General features: G+C 44.1%; 1 protein-coding gene across 2 annotated transcripts in view; it reads right to left on the bottom strand.

The window, feature by feature from the left end:
• LOC124600337 (chitinase-like protein EN03) overlaps positions 1–12172 on the bottom strand; it is a 198815-nt gene that overhangs the window by 37322 nt on the left and 149321 nt on the right. The window contains exon 1 of one of the 2 annotated variants that reach the window (XM_047136155.1): positions 9771–9930. The exons of the other annotated variant lie outside the window; for it this stretch is intronic. Within the exon in view, the coding sequence (XP_046992111.1) occupies positions 9771–9888 (118 nt within the window). The 5' untranslated portion in view covers positions 9889–9930. Of the gene's footprint in view, positions 1–9770; positions 9931–12172 lie in introns of those variants that run through there. 2 annotated transcript variants of the gene reach the window in all.

Raw genomic sequence — 12172 nt, 5'->3', positions numbered from 1 at the left:
AAAACTCTGAAGGAAAAGTCGAAGGATTTAGCGCCTAATGGAACATCGGAAGCACTAACAGTGGGCAGATACTTTTCGTCAGATAGTGTATATTCGCTGTATAGTGTCATGTAAAGATAAAAAAAGAATGGAAAATGAGGTTTTAACGTTCCGTCGACGAAGATACTGATAGAGACGGAGCACAAGTTTGGACTGGGAAAGCAGATTTTCGAAGTTGCTGACCTAGAGCATAATTGAACGCTCTAAACTTGGCTACACGGGTTATCAGTCAACCCTCAAAAAATATTGTTCACTGGCTAAACCTGTTTCGACGCATTAGTCATTTTCAGTAGTCCTTATTACTTCTTAGCCGATGACTGCGCCAAGCGTAGTAAGAATGAGCATCCTCTCAAAGAGACTTGAGGAGTTTGTCTATCGTACTGCTCTGTTACTCACTTAAAACATCTGGTCCTGAATTGCCGAGAGAGTGGCACTCCACCGTTCGACGGTCACTATGATTAATGAACCCTGGTGTAGGGTTGAAACAGCATCTAATGATATAAACAAACCTGTTCTGCCAGCTCAGTTCGATTTGATGCCCGGTCGGGTCAGAGCCGTTGTTGCCGCCAGAGGAGGCAGATCCGAGTACTGAATTTTGCAACCCGAATTCCTCAAAATCCCCTACTAATTTATTCATGTATCTCTGCTGCTATAACGTACACACAGAGTCGATAAATTGTCTTTATTTGCCATCCATACAATTTTAATGGCCAGATGTTTCATGCGAAACCAAGGATATAGCACACTGGCAGGCGTTAAGCAGTCTGTGGGTTGGTTACTTTCGATCAAACTTGACATTCAGATGAAATCAAACTTCCTACCACGTTAAGGGTTCGAACCACCTCCCAGTCCTCGTATCGCTGGTGCTAGAGCAGTTTCATGCATAAAGCATGTAAAAATGTGAAGAAGCATCATTCTGGACTACGACGGAAAACTGAACCAGACAAATGGTATATGGACAACTTTCCAGCGTTCACCACACAAGTATCTTTGGAGGGTCCCTCAGGAATTCCAAATTCCTACGACTATCATGCAACGAGTACTCCGTAAAAATCATAGTTGTACTCCATCCGATTACAACTGCTGCAACCGCCAGGACCTGATGCGAAGCCAGAACGAATGAAGTTTGGTGTGGACATTCTTGAACGTCGAAATAGTATGGTGATTTCCTAGCAACGCTACATTTTCCACTTTTTATTAGTTAGATTCAGTGAACAGACAAATGTAACGTCAGCGGCACAACCAGTCCACTTCCTTTTACTTGATGTTTGAGCGTATTGTTGAACAGTTCATCTTTCTTCAGATAAATGTTAAATCTGTAAGTGATCATGATATGGATCTGCTATATGGTTTACCACAATAACCGGCTGTTAACCAAAAGTTGTTTTGAAACAAGATGGTTCACCGCCACACTGAGCTAAGAGTGTGCGATGCATCTGTGATCAAGCGTATCGAGAACGTCGGATGTCAAAGCTGAGCACCAAGTCACGTTGTCCATTAGGCGCTAAATCCTTCGACTTTTCCTTCAGAGTTTTCTCAGACATTAAGTTTTCCAATTGATTGTGTGTAGCCTCGACGATTCGAATACTCGAATGGCTGACACCATCGCCGCAGTTGATTACAGACGTCTCGCGCTGAATGTGGTTGATGCTGGAATAAAAAAAATTAAACGTTTTCGTGCAACTGTAGGAGCAGATATCAAAACAGATTAATAAAAAAATTTACGTTTGTGAATCACAGAATCCATAAACGTTCTTGTAAGGTCTTTAGGCCACCACGGTTTATTCTTTTCTGCTAACCTCTTTATTGCATAGTGGACCTATTGAGGTCAGACGTGATGGTAACTGCAGACGATTTATGTAAGAGGGTTTCAGCTGATTTATTTTCTTGTGCATGATAATTTGCATCCTGTCATTCTGATCTACGGCTTCCGAGGTTCGCGTAAACGACTAGCTGCCAACTGTGGGATAGTTACTGTAAGACTGTAAAAACTGGAAATCTGTGGTAAGGACTTGTGGGACCAAACTGCTGAGGTAATCGGTCCCTACGCCTACACACTACTTAATCTAACTTAAACTGAGTTACGCTATGGACAACACACACACACACACACACACACACACACACACACACACACACACCCATGCCCGAGGGAGGACTCGAACCTCCGACGTGGGGAGCCGCATGGACTGTGACAAGGCGCCCTAGACCGAGCAGCGTTTAAGACTGTGAAAATCATTCCAGTGATCTGTTCTTTCCCATTGAGACTGTTTTCTTTCTCAAACGATCTACGTCTAGATACATACTACGCAGCCACCACACGGTGCATGGCGGATGGATGCCCTGTAGTGGTAGGCATTCCCTTTCCTGTTCCACTGATAAATGGGGCAAGGGATGAAACGACTGCCCATATGCTTCCACTCGAGTAATGATTTCTCTTTTCTTCCCTGTCCTTAAGCGAGATGTGTGCTGGTAGCATTAGAATCGTTTCACAGTCCGTCGCAAATGCTGAACCTTTAAACCTTCTCAGTGGCGTTTTTCGAAAGGGAAGTCTTCTCCTCCAGGGATTCCCGTTTGAGTTCACCGTGCATATCGGTAATCTCGTGTGCTGATCCCCGTAACAAATCTAGCAGCACGCCCCTGAAGTGCTTCGATGTCTTCCGTTAATCCGACCTGTTGTGCATCCCAAACACTTGAGCAGCACTCGAGAATGGACCTCACAAGAGTTCTTATTTACCGTAGAAATGAGCTATACATTGCTAGAATTCTCCCAGTAAAATTAAATGGACAATTCATTTTCCCTACAGCCGAACTTATGTGCTCCTTGCATTTCATGTCAGTTTGCAACTTTACGTCTAGACATTTAATCGATGTGAATGTGTAACCACTTTATTCCATTACAGGGTTGTTCTTCCTAATCACCTACATTAATTTACATTTTTCCACATTTAGAGCAAGCCGCATTTCATCATATCAAATAGAAATTCTGTCCAAATCACCTGTATCCTCCTACAGTCTCTCAAAGACGACAGTGTCCGGTACACTACATCGCCGCCAGAAAACAGTCTCATATTGCTGCTCACGCTATCCGTCAGGTCGTTCATGTATACGGGGTGAAGTGAACATTAATAATGTTAAATCCTGCCTAGTCGTCAAAAGTGAGGTGTCTAGGAAACCTGCTTTCTCTTATCACTACACAACTATTGAAGCAGATCGTATTAATGAGTTTTATTACTTTGAAAATTACATAGATGTGCCGCAAGCAAAGGATGACAAGCAAAATAAACAAGCTTCTTTAATATATTCAATTCCTAATACAAGTGAAGTAATACAGTTGACGCTTCTATTCAGCTCGCTAGTCTTGAAGCATCTCTGCGACCAGTCGGGCGCGGCACTTAATTCCTCTTCGCATAGAGACCGCTGCTGTTGCGTTGTCGTCCTAGAAACGGGTCAGTCAGCTTGCAATTGGCTGACGTCTAGTTCCCGACTGGTGTGCCGGCGCTTGACTTAACGCCGTAACAAATACTCGTAAAACCGATAAACTGCAGGGACGGATTCCACACTGAAAACGGAGGAGAAAAGGTCCTACGGACATATGTCTGGAGATGCGTTGTTGCCACGCTAGACAGTGCTGACGAATGACAGTTCCTCTGACCACGAGCCATATGTTTCTCCTGTGTTGTAGGTTGTGGCCGGCCGAAGTGGCCGAGCGATTCTAGGCGCTACAGTCAGGAACCGCGCGACCGCTACGGTGGCAGGTTCGAATCCTGCTTCGAGCATGCATGTGTGTGATGTCCTTAGGTTAGTTAGGTTTAAGTAGTTCTAAGTTCTAGGGGACTGATGACCTCAGAAGTTAAGTCCCATAGTGCTCAGAGCCATTTGAACCATTTTTTGCAGGTTGTGCTAGTGACGCAGCGTACTGTAAGCAGTAGAATGGTTCAGTATTCATGCCGGAAACGAGCTGAGATATTGTTTGTGTGCGGCCAAGTAGATGGAAACAGTTGAGACACAGCACGGCTATACCAAAACAAGTACCTTCACAGACACCAACTACGCCACACAACATTCCAGGCCCTTTTTGGAACGTTTGTTTGATCATGGGTCCTTTCAGACAGATGAACGTGCAGGAAAACGGCGGACGGTGTGAACACCAGATTTGAAGGCCCGGATTCTGCAGGATATTGAGGCGAACCCTAGTAGATGCTCCAGGCAACTGGCCCTGCCAACATGGTGTAAGTCAAAGAACGATTACGTGTATCCTGCATGAAAACCGCTACTTCTCTTTCACCTACAACGACTCCAAGAATCATTAGTAGCGAATTATCCTCTACGGGAAGAATTTTGTCGATGGTTTTTGCACCAGATCATCACAGTTATGGGATTTCTATCATCAGTCCTCTTAACTGACGAAGCAACCTTTATCAGAAACTAGCATCATCGATGTGCATAATCGTCATGTATGGGCTACAGACAGGCCTCGGAGAATGGTTGAGGCGTCTCGTCAGCATCAGTTCAGCATCAACGTGTGGGCAGGGATTCTTGGCGACCATCTCGGCTTGTTCACGACATTAATACCGGACCATTCTGGTGCTTACAGTTCTCTGCGTTAATCACACAGCCTGCGACAAACAAGGAACACACGGCACATGGTCAGAGGAACTTCCATTCGTCAGCGCCATGTGCCGGGCAACGATGCATTTCCGGACACATGTTCATAGGAACCTTTTTCCTCCATTTCCTATCAGGAATTCGTCCCTGCAGTCTGTCGGTTTTATTAACGTTCGCCCTATATAGAGAACAAAAGCGCTCTTATTGCACTTCCCTGACGACCTCCTGACTATACTCTTGTATTCAATAAGACCCGCCGTCCAGGATAAAATACTGGGTTCTGTTACTTAAAAAGCCTTCGAGCAAATCACTGACCTGAGATCCTATTCCGTGTCCTCGGACCTTTGGTAACAGTCTCCTGTGTGCCACTCATCCCACTCAGGTACTAAACCCTGACAAGGTCAGTAGAAATTTCTAACACGTGCGGTATATGTGAAAGCGAATACTATGTCAACCCTTTCAGGTTTCAGCGTGTATGTTAGGCATCATAGTCATAGGGTTTCGTCGATTCAGCAAAATGCGATAGTCGTTTCTGGGTTGTTTAGACGCGTCACGTTCGATAAGCAGCTTATCTGCAGTGTTTCTGCTCCATTTACGCGACCTTCACCCGGATGTTGGCGACATACAGAAGTCTCCTAGATTTGCATCTTTTATAATATTTCCAATAGTTTATGCCAAACGTAGAGAATAATTTCATTATTGAATATGACGAAGATGGTAGCCCGCGATGGCCTTCTGTCTCGTTTCGTATAGATCGTGTGTTACACAACGGCATTTTCGTTAAACCACGGGCAGTTAAAATTATCCGAAGGTTACTTCTGTATTCGATCTTTTTTCAGAATGCCATTAAGACTCGCAAGAAAGTGCTAAGATTAAACAATTCTATAAAGTCTACTCTTGTATTCTGTTCAGGGAATATGTCACCGCTGTACAAATCTGTTGTGTGTCCATCGGGGCTGTTCATTATACAACTCTCCTATGAGCATTAATACTTTGTGTCGATAGCAAATCGCTGTGCACGGCTGCAAACAAGAAAATAAAAAGAGAGAGAGAGTGATGAGAATAACATTTAGGATATTATTATGTAATTGATTATGGATCAGTATTTTATTTCTCAACAGGTAGGTTATGTAATCTTACTCTATGTGGTTACCACTAAGTTCAACTGTAAGCGTCACCATTCGCTACACATTTTTATGCTCAGAGCGAATTTCTCTAGAAGATCTTTGACAGAACAGTGGATGGTGCATTGTGCTGCATAGTGGAAAGAACTGTTCAACGAGTTCAAAAATTAAGCAAGAAGCCATGTTAGATTATCATTCGTTTTGACAATCTGGTAGTTCTAGACTTCCTGCAGCTCCAAACGTGTCGATTGAAACTATCTTCCCTTCCACTGGTGAGGACTTGTGAGAAAGGATGCCTATTTTTGTGAGTGAAGACCTCTTGCACGCTTGGAACAATCAATGGGTAACAAGAGGGCAAAAAATAATTTAAAAAATTATTTGATAATTGGTTTCACACGATGAAGATATGTATAGTTTTAGACCAGTCAGTTGTAACTGCGGCTACAGCGTTTTCTGCATGTGTTCTCTTATCCACATGTGCTCGAATTTTAACACACTGCGATGGATTGGCCATAGTATTTTCTGGTTTGGATATTTTTATACTTTGACAGTCACGCCACGGCTGCGATGGTTATGCGTACTTTATTTCGTTACTTCGATCATGCGAAATGTGGTCGTCATTTGTTTTGCTTTTGTGGCAGCATGTTTATGTCGAGTGTGCTCAAAATTCAGATGGTTCAAATGGCTCTGAGCACTATGGGACTTAACATCTGAGGTCATCAGTCCCCTATTTGGCTTAATGTTTCTGTGTATCCCGCTCTCTCTCTCTCTCTCTCTCTCTCTCCCTCCCTCCCTCCCTCCCTCCCTCCCTCCCTCCCTCCCCCCCCTCCCCGAGAACACATGGAAATAATGTAGGAGCCATAAAACGTGGGTTCTGAAAAAGTCATTTTAAACCTGAGAACTATTTGTGATCTCGTTAAACTGATTTGTAAACTAAACCACAACTGTTAGGTGACCACTGGTGATGGTTTAAGTATGGCGAAGTGTGTGTGGTTCAAGTAAAACTTTATACAGTCGCAGAAGACTGTATAACTCTCAGATTACTTGTAAAACTGCAACAGCAGGAGAGAGGCGTCAGAAATAGGACAACAGATCCATCTGAGTTTGAGTAACAGAGACATTCACGAACGCAACACTAGAAGGAATACTGATCTTCGTTACCCTTAGGGGCATCAAAGAGTGATGTACGCAAGTATAGAAAAAATGATAATTAATTGAAACCCTCAGCTGCTGACAGGTGTTGGTGATACACCTCGAAGGGGACAGCTGAAAATGCGTGCCCCGACCGTGACTCGAACCCGGGATCTCCTGCTCACATGGCAGACGCTCTATCCATCTTTTTCTTCTTCATTTTGTTCGATATAGTTCGTTGCGTTTGGTCTGGGTGGACGTCAAAAGACATCCGTTCAAGTTGATCGTTGATTCCTTGACCCAGTTTTTTTATTACAGAGAGCACGCACCCGTCTGACCGAACACGCTGAGCTAGCGAGCCGGCTCCATCTGAGCCACCGAGGACACGGATGAATAGCGTGACTGCAGGGACTTACCCCTTGCACACCTCCAGTGAGACCCACATTCCCAACTGTCCACAATCTACAAACGTAATGTTCCTAATTGGTATTTGCCCAGTCACTATCTTCATATATAAGTATAGAAACCTTTGGAAATTTCTGGCAGATAGTAGAATTCCATTCAGATGTGGATTGAAGGTGTTCCTCTTTAACAACTACTTTTATACCGAAGAGGAATATGTGAACAGAAACACTGGCCCATTACAAATGTGTAAATGCCCAATATGTAACCATACAAATATTTTTTCGGTCCCTTTTTTCCTTTAAATGTGTTTTCTGTGTTCGTTCAGTTGACACCTTCCACATCGCAGCATTTATCGTGAGTTGTACAGAGTATCAGGGAGAGCATAAGGGAACAATTGACAGGAATGGGGGAAAGAAATACAGCAGAAGATGAATGGGTAGCTTTGAGGGATGAAGTAGTGAAGGCAGCAGAGGATCAAGTAGGTAAAAAGACGAGGGCTAGTAGAAATCCTTGGGTAACAGAAGAAATATTGAATTTAATTGATGAAAGGAGAAAATATAAAAATGCAGTAAATGAAGCAGGCAAAAAGGAATACAAACATCTCAAAACTGAGATCGACAGGAAGTGCAAAATGACTAAGCAGGGATGGCCAGAGGACAAATGTAAGGATGTAGAGGCTTATCTCACTAGGGTTAAGATAGATTCTGCCTACAGGAAAATTAAAGAGACCTTTGGAGAAAAGAGAGCCACTTGTATGAATATCAAGAGCTCAGATGGAAACCCAGTTCGAAGCAAAGAAGGGAAAGCAGAAAGATGGAAGGAGTATATAAAGGGTCTATACAAGGGCGATGTACTTGAGGACAATATTATGGAAATGGAAGAGGATATAGATGAAGATGAAATGGGAGATACGATATTGCGTGAAGAGTTTGACAGAGCACTGAAAGACCTGAGTCGAAACAAGGCCCTGGGAGTAGACAACATTCCATTAGAACTACTGACGGCCTTTGGAGAGCCAGTTCTGACAAAACTGTACCATCTGGTGAGCAAGATGTACGAGAAAGGCGAAATACCCTCAGACTTCAAGAATAATATAATAATTCCAATCCCAAAGGAAGTAGGTGTTGACAGATGTGAAAAGTACCGAACTATCAGTTTAATAAGTCACAGCTGCAAAATACTAAGGTGAATTCTTTACAGATGAATGGAAAAACTAGTAGAAGCCGACCTCGGCGAAGATCAGTTTGGATTCCACAGAAATGTTGGAACACGTGAGGCAATACTGACCCTGCGACTTATCTTAGAAAATAGATTAAGGAAAGGCAAAGCTACATTTCTAGCATTTGTAGACTCAGAGAAAGATTTTGACAATGTTGACTGGAATATACTCTTTCAAATTCTAAAGCTGGCAGGGGTAAAATACAGGGAGCGAAAGGCTACTTACAATTTGTACAGAAACCAGATGGCAGTTATGAGAGTCGAGGGGCATGAAAGGGAAGCAGCGGTTGGGAAGGCAGTGAGACAGGGTTGTAGCCTCTCCCCGATGTTATTCAATCTGTATATTGAGCAAAGAGTAAAGGAAACAAAAGAAAAATTCGGAGTAGGTATTAAAGTCCATGGAGGAGAAATAAAAACGTTGAGGTTCGCCGATGACATTGTAACTCTGTCAGAGACAGCAAAGGACTTGGACGAGCAGTTGAACGGAATGGACAGTGTCTTGAAAGGAGGATATAAGATGAACATCAACAAAAGCAAAACGAGGATAATGGAATGTAGTCGTATTAAATCGGGCGATGCTGAGGGAATTAGATTAGGAAATGAGACACTTAAAGTAGTAAAGGAGTTTTGCTATTTGGGGAGCAAAATAACTGATGATGGTCGAAGTAGAGAGGATATAAAATGTAGGCTGGCAATGGCAAGGAAAGCGTTTCTGAAGAAGAGAAATTTGTTAACATCGAGTATATATTTAAGTGTCAGGAAGTAGTTTCTGAAAGTATTTGCATGGAGAGTAGCCATGTATGGAAGTGAAACATGGACGATAAATAGTTTAGACAAGAAGAGAATAGAAGCTTTCGAAATGTGGTGCTACAGAAGAATGCTTAAGAATTAGAACTGGAATTACAATTGGGGAGAATGCTGAAGAATAGAATTGGGGAGGAGTTTGCGGCACAACTTGACAAGAAGAAGGGACCGGTTGGTAGGACATGTTCTGAGGTATCAAGGGATCACAAATTTAGCATTGTAGGGCATCGTGGAGGATAAAAATCATAGAGGGAGACCATGAGATGAATACACTTAACACATACAGACGGATGTAGGTTGCAGTAGGTACTGGGAGATGAAGAAGCTTGCACAGGATAGAGTAGCATGGAGAGCTGCATCAAACCAGTCTCAGGACTGAAGACGACAACAACAACAACAACAACAACAACAACAACATGGTGTACGGGACGCGTAACTCACCTGGTCGCCTGAGCGCTGCGCCGTCCAAGTAGCAGACGACGCGAGTGGCGCCCAAGGCGGCGGCGCTCGTCCAACAGGTGGCGGCAGCCGCGAGCAGCAGCAGCGGGACCTTCGCCATGGCCGGGAGTCGGTGTGGCACTGTGCGGGCGCAGACAGCTGTCGGCGCTCCGTCGCCTCGCCGCGGTCACCGCAGTGTCGCCGGGAGGGGGCAGTACCGCGAATCGTAACTTCTGGAGGGGACCGCTGACGTCGCTCGCTAAGTGGCCGCGCACGGCCCCGTCACACAATCCCACGACCGGCCGTGCCTCTCTGCATACGCGTCAATGTTAGGAACAGAAGCACGGGTCACACTTACGCCAAGGAGTGTAAAATTCTCTTCAACATTAGGGCTCAGCAGATCCCTGCTACAGCCTCGATTTAATGTTGACCATGTTTCTTCCCTTTTTCCTTTTTTTTTTTTTTTTTTTTCATTAACCAATCAATAAACGAATCCACAGAAAAGTTTGGGAGAGGAAGTTCCCCTATATCCACACGACTGCACTTCTATTCATTCACACTTGCGCGTTTGGTGGGCAGTTCATAGCCCTATAGTAGCTCGGTATGAGCACAACATTAAGAACTCTGCGAATTTTTTACGTCGATTAGAGGGGATGCGTTTGAATGACTCTGATATTGTACTCACAAGAGGTTCAAATAATTAAGTTCAAAGTTGATATTAATAAATGCCACCTTCAACGTCAAATGGTTCAAATGGCTCTGAGCACCATGCGACTTAACTTCTGAGGTCATCAGTCCCTTAGACTTAGAACTACTTAAACCTAACTAACCTAAGGACATCACACACATCCATGCCCGAGACAGGATTCCAACCTGCGACTGTAGCAGCCGTGTGGTTCCGGACTGAAGCGCCTAGAACCGCTCGGCCACAGAGGCCGGCAGTAGAACATTCCTCTGGCCGCGCTTCACAATGGTTTTATAGACTCGTTTTCCCTTATCAGTTGTGTCCCATTCTGTCTGCCATGTAACAATTATGCTCTTGTTTAATTCCGTCCGTCGGTTATGTCTTGTCCAGTTATTTCTCTTGTTTTGTCACGTCTTCCCCTCTTCAGCCAGTACGCAGCTGCTCTGTGGCGAATTGTAATGTCTTTACGGAAAACTCACAGTACCACTCACAGTGCCTCAATCGAGGTCCTACCGAAAACCCACGAGACGGTGAGTAGAACATTAAAAAAAAAAAGGTTCAAATGACTCTAAGCACTATGGGACCTATCATCTGAGGTCATAAGTCCCCTATACTTAGAACTACTTAAACCTAACTAACCTAATGACATCACACACATCCATTCCCGATGCAGGATTCGAACCTGCGACCGTAGCAGCAGCGCGGTTCCAGACTGAAGCGCCTAGAACCGCTTGGCGACAGCGGCCGACTCGCCATCCGGCTGAACGTGAAGGGCACATCTTACCTCGGTTTACAGTGCTCATGTCATCTCGGATCCTGACAGTTTATCAGCTGAATTAGCCCTTCTCGAAGCCACTTTCTTCAGGATGGATATAGCAACAGACAGATTACACATGCCTAACGCTATGACCAGCTTTGAGCGATAATAACACCGAGGTGGCACCAAAGTCTGCGGCCTTTTTACCTCACGCAATGAGTATTTGGAACAGGAAATATATGTGAAGTATGTTTTTCGATCACCACCTTAGGGTCCTTTTAGGTTCCCCAATGGATAATCTTGGTTTGCATAAGGCGGGTGTCTCCATGTTCCTTGCAGTTGCGGCATGTCATATGTTGGTCAGACGGAGCATTAAACATAAGCGGCAAACACGCTGACAAAATCTGAGCAAATCCGTCATTGTAGAACACTGTGTTGGCACCAGTCACCCCATGGACATAACAACACGTAGATTCTGGCATGAATTTCCAGCTATTGGAATGGCCTTATTAAGGAACCTCTTCAAGTTAAATTAGAAGGTAACCTTATAAATAGAGGTGGTGGTTTTTGTTTAAATTGTGCAGGGAATCTTGCTGTCTCCCTTGTCATGAAACAGAGGAAAAGATTTTATGTTACCTCACCCATTGATTATTAATTTCGCTATCGACAAATTTTGACGTCGGTCATCTTTGGTTTATGATGGCGCTATTATTTACAGTTTGCGCGCGGGCCTGTGTTCGGAAAGATAAGGCACACACACAAAGACATACAAACAGAGTTTCTCCGAAAACCGAAATTTTAAATTTCTTTCCACACCGCTCATTTGCTGCCGTTTTGCCTTGAAAACGGCAGGTGTGCTCCTGTCGAAATATCAGCGGTTGTCGACGACGTCACCCGGCTGCATCCCGTAAGTTATTTGAACATTAAGCTGATGAGCCTAACCGTTATGACCACAGTGCTGTG

Source organism: Schistocerca americana, chromosome 1 (assembly GCF_021461395.2).
Source record: "Schistocerca americana isolate TAMUIC-IGC-003095 chromosome 1, iqSchAmer2.1, whole genome shotgun sequence".
NCBI classification, from domain to species: Eukaryota; Metazoa; Arthropoda; class Insecta; order Orthoptera; family Acrididae; genus Schistocerca; species Schistocerca americana.
Note: the sequence above shows the minus strand (reverse complement) of the source record. Positions and strands in the feature narration are given on the sequence as shown.